General features: G+C 43.1%; 1 protein-coding gene across 1 annotated transcript in view; it reads left to right on the plus strand.

Moving 5' to 3' along the window:
• The first annotated feature begins 209 nt into the window (after window positions 1-209).
• eif3s10 (eukaryotic translation initiation factor 3, subunit 10 (theta)) overlaps window positions 210-13,573 on the plus strand; it is a 43,096-nt gene continuing 29,732 nt past the window's right edge. Inside the window, exons 1-3 of the mRNA XM_038821409.1 lie at window positions 210-376; window positions 6,232-6,422; window positions 10,530-10,666. Coding sequence (XP_038677337.1) covers window positions 328-376; window positions 6,232-6,422; window positions 10,530-10,666 — 377 coding nt within the window. The 5' untranslated portion in view covers window positions 210-327. The remainder of the gene's footprint in view (window positions 377-6,231; window positions 6,423-10,529; window positions 10,667-13,573) is intronic.

Here is a 13,573-nt window from a genome sequence, read left to right on the forward strand (position 1 = left end):
GAGGTCGTGAAAGACGCTACAGAAATGCAGGTTTTTTTTCACTCACTGGCTCATGACACAGGGTGCTCAGGAGCAGCTGAGCTGAGCATGCGCCCAGCTACAGCGTGGTCAGAGTGCTCCTGCGCTGGAGCCAGGTCGGAACTCGTGTGCGTCAGATCCGGCGGGGCAGGACGCCGGGCAGCGCTGTCGGAGTGCGCGTGCGCGGGATCCAGAGGGCGCCGGGGCGGGTCACGTGGCACCGGTCTCCATTTTGAAGGGGGTCTGTCGAGCGCCGAGTAGCTCCGCCGGGGGAGGCCAGCTTGCGGCGGGAGTCCGGAGCCTGAAACCATGCCGGCGTATTTCCAGAGACCGGAGAACGCCCTTAAAAGGGCTAACGGTGAGTGAGTGGGTTAAAGGGAAAGATCCGGCCTGAGCCACGGGGCCCCCTGGGCCATATGGCTGAGGTGGCCTGGCAAAGGGCGAGGCTGCGGCCTCTCACCAGGCCTATGGTCTGCACATGTTGTCAGATCTCTTAACTTAATGGCGGCTCCTAATTTTTGTCATGCAAATATAACTTGGCAAATGAACTCAGTCGCCAAATAAACTCTGCTGAACATATCTGGCTTGTACGTTGCCCTGGAGGGGGAATTCTGTCCTGCCTTAATCGGGAGCTTAAATTATATTTTTAAATTTAAATCTAGATTCAGGCATCAGCAAATTAGGTGGAACATATGTGGGCAATTATAAAATATTTGATACTGCCTTGTTTGTAATTTACTTTTGCGATTTACTTCGAAATTGAATAGCTGATTCTTGGAGCTTGAATCTTTACCGCTTATTCTTGGTCCTCCGACCCGAAATGTAGTTTCCTTCGATGCACAGATTGTATTTTGTTCTATTTTTATTGCTCTACTTAGTCTCACCCATCTATTCTGTCGAAATTTTGCTGGGAGATGTTTTTTCAATGATAAGTAATAGTGTACATCGTCTGTGTGTAATGTACCTTGAGTTTGAGATATGTATTTTAAGCAGGTCTTGTTAATAAAGTTGAAAATTTGAAGGATTATTAAAATAAGTAAAACCAAATGTTCATTAAGGATAACTGGGACTGCGATGAGGGCTTGTAACCAGTAAAAGGTGGGGGGGGGGGGATTCTTTGTGGCAATAATGTAAAAGGGGGGGGGGGGAAGAGGTGAATTGATTGCATAAACGTTATCGGGGTGGCAGGGGACACAGTTTCAGTTTATCAACAATCCTGGTAAAGTTCTGATGTCTATACTGAGGCCAATGTGAATAAGCACAATGATCTGTGTAAATTGTCAATGTGAATCAGCATGAATCTGTCAATCTGTCTTACTTATCCAGTTGAGATTTTTAAGCAGGTCTCTACTTTAAGAGAGCATTTGCTGAGATTCTGCCGAGATTATTAGCTAAATGGAGTGCATGGGATTGGAGTTAACCTTTTAATAGATACAAGATAGTTCTGAATAAATCCATTTGGGACAGATTTTCTTTTACCTAGATCGTGGAGCCTGGTATGACAGGAACTGGATTGCAGCGAATAGCTTGGATGTTTTCTATGGGGAAACTATACAAGTACATGGGAGAAAAATAAATTAAAATGTGGATTGAAAGGCTGTTGTGATGTAGGTATAGCAAGAGGAGACATGGTGTGTAAACAGCAGCACAGACTAATTGGACCGAGTGGCCTACTCATGTATATTCAATATTACTCAATATAAAGTTTTAAGGAGGTTCGAGACTGAGTAGAACTCTAGTGCTACAGGCTATGTAATGTTGGTTTGTAATCTGTACTTGGGCTTCAGCTCTTAACCATGTCAGTGAAAGAGAGAATATGGAGTTGAGTATCTTGAGCTTGGAAGGCACAATAGGTTGTTTAGGTAAGAACCGTATGCAAAGGGTCATAGACAGATTTCATGGTTGTAATTGTAGCAGATGCTCTTCAATATGGAAAAGTGGTGAGGTCATCCACTCTGGATCCATGATTGACAAATCTGAAAATTTGCCTAATGCTGAAACCTGAAGAGTGGCAGAGGAAAGTGATTTGAGTGTTGGTGTATACAAAACAATCTTAAAGGAAATCAAAACGGTTATTGGACTCTTGGCACTGGTATACCAAGGGAAGGAAGTTCTGCTTCATTGTACAGAATCTTGGTCAGACTCTCGGGCATGCTGCTTTCAGTTTTGAGCACCACACTTTGGGAAGAGACTGGTGACAAACTTTCAGAATGATACTGGAGCTTAAAGGTTGCATAAACTGGCTTGAGTTTAGATGGCTGCGGGTTTGATTTAACTGAGGTGTTTAAAATAAAAGAAATGGTAGGGTAGCTACAAGGGAATTATCTCCGCTGCTGGAATGAATCTAAAACAAGGGCACAGTCTTCAAATTAGAGCAAGACTATGAAGGAATGAAATCGGAAAGCACAGTTCTCACTGTTAATATTTTCAAAACTGAGATTGGTAGACCAATATGTGTGGCAGAACCCTATAGGACTGCAGGGATCAATAATTGCTGTCCAGTAATCCATGATTGTAGTCTTGGGGTTTTTAGATGCTGGATCTCAAATACTCTTCCTCAGTCGGCTGAAGGCTGATTTGACACATCGGAGGAACTGATGAATTTTGACGTAGGTGGATATAGGATGACAACAGGAGGTCCCAAGATACAGAAAAAGGTTCACAGTTTTCAGTGTCTCACCGGAGGGGAAAGATGTTCTGTTATTGGAGCTAGTTGGAAAAGGACCTTGGTTTTCTTAGTGTTTAATGATAGGCCCATTTTCCCATGTGCTTTGGAGGAGTCGTCCGTGACCCAGAGCTGTTTGAGTGAGTACAGTCTTCTGTGTACTGAGGCTGTATGACTGAGGTTGCAGTGGTTTTGATTGAAGGTGGCGTAGGTCGAACAGTTTTCCACGTCTAGATTATCTCTACATCTCTGGGTAATTTAATGGAGGTAGTGTGCAGCATTGCAATGAGGAAGATTGTGGTTAAAATAACACATCCTTCTTTGACCCCATTTTTCACTGACATAGGGTCTATGGTGATTATGTTGGTCAGATTCATGGTCTGCAAGTCATGTTCAGTGGGCAGAGGATGTGTGAGAAATTTAAACGCAACCAAATTTGAAGAGGGCAGTCCGTTAGCCATCACCGTTGACAGAATCCAAGGCTTTTTTTAGAGGCTCAAAGAGGTGATTTATGTTGGTTGGTATTGTTCCTTGCATTTTTTCTTGAATTTCCTGTTTACTGGGCAGCAGTGATCTCTACACTCCTATGTGTTGTAGACTTGCACAATCTATAGCAGGCATCTCCAAGCACTGGACAAGTAGCACCAGCAGTGGCATAACAAAATCCTCCAAATCCAATGGCAACAATGGTCGTCCAGCAGCAGTGTCCTCTCCTTGCCCAGCATCCAGGCACTAATCAGTCAAAACCAGCTTCAATGGACAGGGCATGTTGTTTATATGCATGGCACCAGATTATCGAAAAAATGCTCTACATGGAACCTAGTCACGGCAGGACACTAGAGGACAGTGGGAATGCTTCAGGGATGTCATCATAAAGTATCGCTGAGGAGGTCAACCTCAGCCAATTCTTGGGAGTCCCTGGCTTGTGACCAGCCAAAATGGAGACGGTTCATTTGGGATGGCACCGAGCACATCGAGATACTTAGTCAGCAATGTGCAAAGGCAAGGCTTTGGCGGGAGCGCACAAACCTATAAACAACCCATCCACCAACTCTTCAAACACCACTTGCCCCACATGTGGCAGAGCATCCATGCATTGGTCTTCTCAGCCATTTCAGAACACTGAATTGGAGTGGAAGCGAGTCCTCTATCCTGGGGAATGGCTAAGAAGACGATTAGCAGAACAGTCTTGGGGTGCTGAATGACCGACTTGTGCACCAATGTCCATTCAAGTGTTTTTTTTTAGAACAGTACAGCACAGAACAGGCCCTTCGGCCCTCGATGTTGTGCCGAGCAATGATCACCCAACTCAAACCCACGTATCCACCCTATACCCGTAACCCAAACAACCCCCCCCCCCCCCCCCCCCCCCCCCCCCCCCCCCCCCCCCCCCCCCTTAACGTTACTATTAGGACACTACGGGCAATTTAGCATGGCCAATCCACCTAACCCGCACATCTTTGGACGGTGGGAGGAAACCGGAGCACCCGGAGGAAACCCACGCACACACGGGGAGGACGTGGAGACTCCACACAGACAGTGACCCAGCCGGGAATCGAACCTGGGACCCTGGAGCTGTGAAGCATTTATGCTAACCACCATGCTACCGTGCTGCCCTATGCTACCGTGCTGTTGTTAGAAGCAAATCACTAAATATTTTTGATAAAGCTAAAATATATTTGAAATGTGCTAAATACACTAGTTGGAAGTGCTGGTAATGCATGACATGATATAGACAATGATTTGGCTTCCACAACAGAAATGTGACATTGTTTAACCTACGCTACTTTTGACAATGTTCTTTTCATTCATTACACTGAACATTCCACATTAATTTTCTCACTTGCTTTCCCTTCCCCTCTTTCCCCCTCACCCCCCACCAGTCCACAATTAGCATGGTGACCAGTTATGAGCAAGGGTCACCAATGGCAGTCCTTTTCTGTTTCTTGCCAAGGAGGACATCATTATGTACCAACACACTGATTGGATATAGTCCAAAAAATCCAGTGCTCAGCTGATGACCTTGTCAACTTTACAACAAGTTCATTTATATTATAATGGACCTACCTACAATAATATTTGTATCACATTAAAACACCAAGCCCTTGAGTTGATTATTGATTTAGTGTATGCAAGTTGATACATATGTATCACCTGGAAGTGTCATTTTTGGGAGGAAAACATCTCTTGTGCATATGTTCCATTCCTAGTTTGTATTTTGGCACCCACCTATGAGGCCTGATGAACTGATAGGCTTACCTTTACAATTACCACAGTACTGCAGCCACAAATGGCTAAATGGATTTTTTAATATGTTGAAACAACTTTGAAGAGAAAATCTTCTGTTGGCTTTAGAAGTTTACAATTGATAGTAACATTAAAGAAACGAAGGGAATATTGATTTATGACAAAAAGCTTGAGAGGTGGGTTTTAAGAAGAGTCTTGAAGGGGAAATGAGGGATTTAAAGAGAATTTGAGCATATTGCCTGAAGGAATGGCCACTAATGATGCGCAGATGGGGTACCACTAAGTCGGTGTTGAAGCAACTGAAAGAGTCTGGGAATATGGAAAGTTAGCCAAGAGAACATTGTAGCATTAGAGTCTGGAGATAACAAATGCATGGATGAAGATTTCTGCTGTAAATGGGTTGAGTCAGAGTAAAAACTGGTGGTCTTTGAGGGACAACCTGAGATGGGTTTGCGAATCATTCAGTGCAGAGGGTAAGGGGAAATGTCTGGATGAGAAACAGGAGTTGCAGCTTGGGACATTCGGTGGTGTGGATTTTAAATGAGATAGGATGGGGCTGGAGATTAAGGTGCTTAAAACGTGGGAATCTACCAGAAAAGTAATGGGTGCAACCCAAGATGTGACTTAGTAATGTGGAACACAATGATGTGATGATTTGGGGGCAACGGATGATGGAACATCTACCCAAAGGGAGATTCGATAAGGTACCGGTTGCCGCCGCCATTAAGTCGAGGTCCAGTCAAAGCCTGGATGCCAGTGCAGTGATGCAGAATAAAGTTGTGATAGCAGGGTCTTAATCACGGGTCTTAATCTAGAGAGATGCTGACAACAGTGGTGGCATATCTGGCAGAATCAAAAGGTGTAGGTGGAATGAACAGGATGGGGAGAGTGGTGAAGTTTGCCACAGTGGATACGATGGGCAGCAACCTTTAGAGGAGAATGTGGCTGTCACGATTTCTGATTGCAAGGAGCCAGTAATATCATGGGTTTATTTTAAGGGGCACAGAGTAGCGACATATTGGAAATGAGGCCAAGTTATTTCAGTGGAGAAAGAGTTTGATTTTGCTACAAGTAGTTTAGACGATTATGATATTTGGGGAAAATGCTGATCTTTTTGTTAGAATAAAAACTGATAGTTGAAGTCATCCACAATTGGTGTGTTGAGTAAGTCAGAATGGGAGGATTCCGTCGTCTTGCATTATTGCTTGGTTACACTGAACTGTTTAAAATTTATGGTGTTTTTATGTCAAATGTGCAGTTTGAGCATCCTTTGAATTAACAATGTGCCTGTTTGATTGCAGAGTTCTTGGAGGTTGGCAAGAAGCAACCTGCTCTTGATGTGTTGTACGATGTTATTAAAAGCAAAAAGCATCGAACATGGCAGAAAATACACGAGCCTATTATGCTCAAATACCTAGAGCTGTGTGTGGATCTTCGTAAAAGCCACCTAGCAAAGGAAGGATTGTATCAGTACAAGAACATCTGCCAGCAGGTATGTTGAACTTTGAGAATGCCGTGTACACACATTGAGTTACTATCTTGTGGTGACGGACATGCTGATGTAATGGGAATTGTTAATCCAGTCACTACCAAGTTTTATTTGTCATGTTTCTGAAGTTGGCAGATTGGAATTCAATAAGTCGCTGTTATTTTCATTGTTGTTGAACAATATGGTTTGTAATCAAAACTTTAATCAAAAATCTTTTGTAATTTTTATCTTTAAATATGCATATTTTTCTGTGCCTGGCTTGCCCTTCTTTCTCATGCACCTTTCAGTAAAAAAACAAAATGGTGGTAGGAAGGTGGTCTTTCTGCATGGAAAGAGCAATATAACTCACTGCCTCAGCTAATATCTATTTCATGCTCAGAAAAATACCACAGTGCTTTATTTTTAGATTACCCAATTAAGGGGCAATTTAGCGTGGCCAATCCACCTACCATGTACACCTTTGGGTTTTTGGGGTGAAACTCTCTCAAACATGGGGAGAATGTGCAAACTCTACACTGTCAGTGACCCAGAGCTGGGATTGAACCTGGGACCTCGGCGCCGTGAAGCAGCGATGCTAACCACTGCGCCACCGTGCTGCCCCCAGTGCTTTAATTAAGGGTTGGAAAATTGGACACGAGTGGGAGTTAAGAGAGTAAATTGAAGAAATGGTTTCTAAGGAAAGATGGAATGAGAGATGGGGGTTAGGGCCTTTTAGGCTGTGATGGAACAGAACGTGATGGGCAAAGATAAGTCTAGAGGCAAGAGGAGATGCAAGTTTCAATGGCGGTACGGTGAGATGTCCGAAGACAAAAGGGTGACACAGTGGTTAGCATGGTTGCTTCACAGCGCCAGGGTCCCAGGTTCGATTCCCGGCTTGGGCCACTGTCTGTGCAGAGGCTGCACGGTCTTCCCGTGTCTGCGTGGGTTTCCTCCTGGTGCTCCGGTTTCCTCCCACAAGACGTGTTGTTAGGTGAATTGGACAATCTGAATTCTCCCTCCATGTACCCAAACAGGTGCCGGATTGTGACACCTAGGGGATTTTCACAGTAACTTCATTGCGGTGTTAATGTATGTAAGCCTACTTGTGACAATAATAAAGATTATATTTTTAAAAAGGTGGATTACTTGGTAGCTTGGGGTATAAAGTTTATGAAGTTTAAACTGAGCTCAGGGTAATGCTGCACATCAATGTTTATGTGGTGTTTGGCTCAGCCCTAATAGTTGACGAGGAAAGGGGCATGCAGGCAAGAACTAGATGTGAAGTTTACTCTCCTCTCCACACCCAAAAGTACACCCATTTGTTTTTTTTTTGTTTTTAACAAGGAAATTCTTGATTTAATTCCATCTGTCATTGGATTACGTGGACTCCATGGAATTTCACAGCTGATCATTGGCTACATGATCTGCCACTAAGCACTGAAAGCAACTGCAATTGGCTGCTTTAAGTGTTTGGTGCTTTTTGTGAGGAATCTTAATCAAAAATATCAGAATAGGTTCATTCTTTGCAGATAATGTCAACCTATGTTACCTATCAACTTGGTTTACTCAAATTCAAAATTGTTTGATTATTGCAAATTAATCTTCAGTGGCTCCTGTAAGAAGCAAGTGATTGGTTCCCAACTGTCCAAGGCCCACGTGACATTTTTGTGTAATGATAATACTTTGTTTTGAGCTTTATATCCATATTTTTTCCATGTATATATGTTCATCACATAGAATCATAAAATTTATAGTGCAACAGGAGGCCATTCAGCCCATCCAGTCTGCACCGGCCCTCAGAAAGAGCACCCTACATAAGCCCAAGCCCCCACCCAGTAACCCCATCTAACCTTTTGGTCATGAAGGGGCAATTTATCATGGCCAATCTACCTAACCTGCTCATCCTTGGACGGTGGGAGGAAATCGGACCAGCCGGACGAAACCCAGGCATACGAGGGGCAAAAGTACAAACTCCACACAGTCACCCGAGGCCAGAATTGAACCCGGGTCCCTGGAACTGTGAGGCAGCAGTGCTAACCACTGTGCTGCCATGTTGCTCCAAAAATGAATCAAGCCAGAACTTGGGAAAACCAGACCTGGTACAAATTGTTAGACTTTTTTTAATCATTTGAATTGTACTGTATTTTTTTTCCCCAAATTGAGATTGGGGTAGAGATTTTATTATATTCTCTGAACTCACTACACATTAAATTTACTGATTAGAAATTTTCATGTCGCGAAGACTATGGATTTTAATTTTCTTTTAAATTGACTCGATACATCTGAACCAAATTAACTCATTTGACTCCAGGCCAAATGTATCTTTGTGCTTTTGTTTTAAATACAGATGAATCACTAGTCACCGCCACCAGGTCTAGCAGCTTCAAGAATTCCAAGATTGCTCTATCACAACATATTGCCAAAAGGGACGGGTCACAAATTTCCTTTTGTGAGCTGCACGGTGGCACAGTGGTTAACATTGCTGCCTCACAGCTCCAGGGACCTGGGTTCAATTCCGCCTTTGGGTGACTGCCTGTGTGGAGTTTACACTTCTTGTGTCTGCGTGGGTTTCTTCCGGGTGCTCCGGTTTCCTCCCACAGTCCGAAGAAGTGCAGGTTAGGTGGATTGGTCATGTTAAAATTACCCCTTGGTGTCTAAAAGGTTAGGTGGGATTACTGGGTTACAAGGATGAGGTGGAGGCGTGGGCTTAAGTAGGTACTCTTTCCAAGGAGGCCATTCGGCTCAGACTCAATGGGCCGAATGGCCTCTGCACTGTAAATTCTGTGATTTATCTATAGAATAGACCAGGGATGGGCAAACTACGGCCTGCGGGCCGCATGCGGCCCGCCAAAGATCTTTATGCGGCCCACCAAGTCATTAAAAAAAAATTTTTTTTTACTTTTTAATTTTTTTTTAAGGTTAATGGGGGGGGGCTGTTGGGTTACTTACTGGTATAGGGTGGATACGTTGACTTGAGTAGGGTGATCATTGCTCGGCACAACGTCGAGGGCCGAAGGGCCTGTTCTGTGCTGTACTGTTCTATGTTCTATATGAGGCGCCCAGAATCATAACCGGGTGAAGTAATTATTTTACTTAATATACTATGCGGCCCGTTAAAATTGCGAATTTCTGAATGTGGCCCTTGCACGGAAAAGTTTGCCCACCCCTGGAATAGACGCAAATACAGGAGTTATCTTTAAATGTTGATTTTAAACCAAGCGTATTCTCAAGAAAAAATGTGCGTGCTGTGACTGTTTTCCCATGAATTGTGGGTACTGAAAGGCTTGTTAGCTTATTTCTATCAATAAATGACTACATCCATTCTGTTGACAAATTATTGATTGTTGCTTGGCAGGGAGTGTAGCAGCTCCACCCTCTTCAACTACAAGATATAAAACAAAACCCAGCTAGGTCAACAGAGCACATGAAAAAGACTGGAAAATATAAAAAGTATGCAATGAGGCAGTCAACGGTTGGAGTGCAGGAGAGAATAGTCAAAATTTCTGTTTAAATCAAGTAAGGCACATGCAGTGTGGAGAAGTGCAGCACATGCCCGTGTACAATTAAAAACTGTACGCTGTATTGTTAATCAGTACAATTCATATGATACGAAAAAAAAGATCAAAGTTTACAAATAGATACATCAAGACTGCCTGTAACAAAGAAGTGGAGATGCCGGTGTTGGACTGGGGTGAGCACAGTAAGAAGTCTTACAACACCAGGTTAAAGTCCAACAGGTTTGTTTCAAACACTAGCTTTTGGAGCACTGCTCCTTCCTCAGGTGCTAGACCTGAGGAAGGAGCAGTGCTCCGAAAGCTAGTGTTTGAAACAAACCTGTTGGACTTTAACCTGGTGTTGTAAGACTTCTTACTGTAACAAAGAAGCACATGGACTCATTAAACAAAGACAATAGTCCTCACATTCCAATTTAGATTCCATTATTTTTTTCCCCACCTTCCTATGCCAAGCTCAAACTAATCATTTCCAAATCCTAATTTACATACTTTGATGGATGAAAAGATTCTTAAATGTGACATTGATGTATTTTCTGATTGGCCTGTATTGTAGTAGATTAGAGTTTGGCTTTGTCGCTGCAAGAATATCTTTATGTTGCCTTTTTTTTTTAAACAGGTAAATATCAAATCCTTGGAGGATGTGGTTAGGACTTACCTTAAGTTAGCTGAGGAAAAGACTGAGGCTGCTAAAGGAGAGTCTCAGCAAATGGTGCTTGATATTGAAGACTTGGACAATATTCAAACTCCAGAAAGGTAAGCTGTCATTGAGGGCTTTGGTTCCAATATCTTGTGTATTTGGAGCCTGAAAGAATTTAAATTTCACACTTTTCTACATGTAGGTAAATTGGGTGGTGTACTGTGAGCAAATGTAGTTTACCATGTAATGTATCTATTATTAATCATGTATACATATTATTAATCTGCCATGGTGGTGTTTGGTTAAGGCCAGAAAATAGTATTGCGGTAAATAAGGACAACTAACCTGAGGTCATTGAGTTTATATTTGATCAAGAAATGTGGAAATTTGAATGTGCTGGTCAGTTGTATGCTCTAGGTTGGAAGTGAATGTATTTAAGATTATTTCATATTTGTGTAATTTCTGAACCATACTCTAAATTATAAATTTCTTTTATCAAATAAAAGTGAATGATCTGAGGCTCTGGTGACTTAGTTTTGTGGCCTTAAGTGACCTTCACTGTCCCAACAAAATTATATGTTGTGTATTGATTGGCATGCCAGATCACAAGTGGTTCTTTATATTAAAAAATTGGTTTGCGCAGCTGTACTGTTTCAATACATGGTGGTTTTGCCAATTCTGTTTTATAAAAAAATTAAAATAGTACATTGCGCACATACCAGACATCCATCATATCAATTGTATCGTACTTTAGTGCCACATTTTTGTTACAGGTGTGACATAATCTCACTAGTCTGACCTATTAACCACTCGTTTCTTTTGCAATTAGACTTTGTAACTTTTCGGGGACATGGCTCTATTGTGCCAGAATAATGCATTATGGTAGAATGGTTACAGCACCGGGCAGCATGGTGGCGCAGTGGGTTAGCACTGCAGCCTCCCGGCGCCGAGGTCCCAGGTTCGGTCCCGGCTCTGGGTCACTGTCCATGTGGAGTTTGCACATTCTCCCCGTGTTTGCTTGGGTTTCGTCCCCACAACCCAAAAATGTGCAGGTTAGGTGGATTGGTCACACTAAATTGCCCCTTGGGAAAAAAAAGAATGGTTACAGCACAGAGCTATCCAGCCTGCCAAATCAGTGCTGGCTGTCTGTAAGAACAATCTAGCTAGTCCCACTCTGTGCCTTACCCCATAATTTCTCTCCACATATCCAAATTCCCTTTTGACAGTCACAGGAGTTTGCCATCCTTTCCACCAGTGCATTCCAGATCATGTCACATGATATAATGTGATAAATTACATGATGCAATACATTTTCTTATTTTGAGCCTGAATATATATTTTGTGCTGATGAAACTCTCAAATTTTGTTGTAGAAGTTGGCTTAATCATTTTATGAGGGGTGGATTGGTCACACTAAATTGCCCCTTGGGAAAAAAAAGAATGGTTACAGCACAGAGCTATCCAGCCTGCCAAATCAGTGCTGGCTGTCTGTAAGAACAATCTAGCTAGTCCCACTCTGTGCCTTACCCCATAATTTCTCTCCACATATCCAAATTCCATGAGGGTGATTTAGAGATGTGGATCAGAAATTGGCTAGTTGAAAGAAGACAGAGAGTGGTAGTTGATGGGAAATGTTCAGAATGGAGTTCAGTTACGAGTGGCGTACCACAAGGATCTGTTCTGGGGCCGTTGCTGTTTGTCATTTTTATAAATGACCTAGAGGAGGGCGCAGAAGGATGGGTGAGTAAATTTGCAGACGACACTAAAGTCGGTGGAGTTGTAGACAGTGCGGAAGGATGTTGCAGGTTACAGAGGGACATAGATAAGCTGCAGAGCTGGGCTGAGAGGTGGCAAATGGAGTTTAATGTGGAGAAGTGTGAGGTGATTCACTTTGGAAAGAATAACAGAAATGCGGAATATTTGGCTAATGGTAAAATTCTTGGTAGTGTGGATGAGCAGAGGGATCTCGGTGTCCATGTACATAGATCCCTGAAAGTTGCCACCCAGGTTGATAGGGTTGTGAAGAAGGCCTATGGTGTGTTGGCCTTTATTGGTAGAGGGATTGAGTTCCGGAGCCATGAGGTCATGTTGCAGTTGTACAAAACTCTAGTACGGCCGCATTTGGAGTATTGCGTACAGTTCTGGTCGCCTCATTATAGGAAGGACGTGGAAGCTTTGGAACGGGTGCAGAGGAGATTTACCAGGATGTTGCCTGGTATGGAGGGAAAATCTTATGAGGAAAGGCTGATGGACTTGAGGTTGTTTTCGTTAGAGAGAAGAAGGTTAAGAGGTGACTTAATAGAGGCATACAAAATGATCAGAGGGTTAGATAGGGTGGACAGCGAGAGCCTTCTCCCGCGGATGGAGGTGGCTAGCACGAGGGGACATAGCCTTAAATTGAGGGGTAATAGATATAGGACAGAGGTCAGAGGTGGGTTTTTTACGCAAAGAGTGGTGAGGCCGTGGAATGCCCTACCTGCAACAGTAGTGAACATGCCAACATTGAGGGCATTTAAAAATTTATTGGATAAGCATATGGATGATAAGGGCATAGTGTAGGTTAGATGGCCTTTAGATTTTTTCCATGTCGGTGCAACATCGAGGGCCGAAGGGCCTGTAGTGCGCTGTATCGTTCTATGTTCTAAGAATGAATGTTTGGAAATTGGGGGGTGGGTGGCAAATTCTGGAGCAGTGAACATTTTTGAGGACATGATTACTGGCAGCAAGAGAAAGCTCATGTAGTTTGAATCCAAGTCAGTGAGAAGGAAGTCCAGATATGCAAGTTTGCTGATGCTGTGGGAGTCATTTAATTTGAGGACACAAATTAAAACATGTCATTGCTGTCACTGAGACATGGTTGAGAGAGGGGCAGAGTGGCAGCTCAATATTCCTGGATCTTCAGGCAGGTAGGGGAAGAGCGAGTGTCGCAGTTTTGATCAGAGAATCGACTACAGCAGTAAGGAGGGATGACATCTTGGGTTCTTCAACTGAAGCGATCTTAAAAACCAAAAAGGAGGAATCACA

This window comes from Scyliorhinus canicula, chromosome 16, assembly GCF_902713615.1.
Source record: "Scyliorhinus canicula chromosome 16, sScyCan1.1, whole genome shotgun sequence".
Lineage (NCBI taxonomy): Eukaryota > Metazoa > Chordata > Chondrichthyes > Carcharhiniformes > Scyliorhinidae > Scyliorhinus > Scyliorhinus canicula.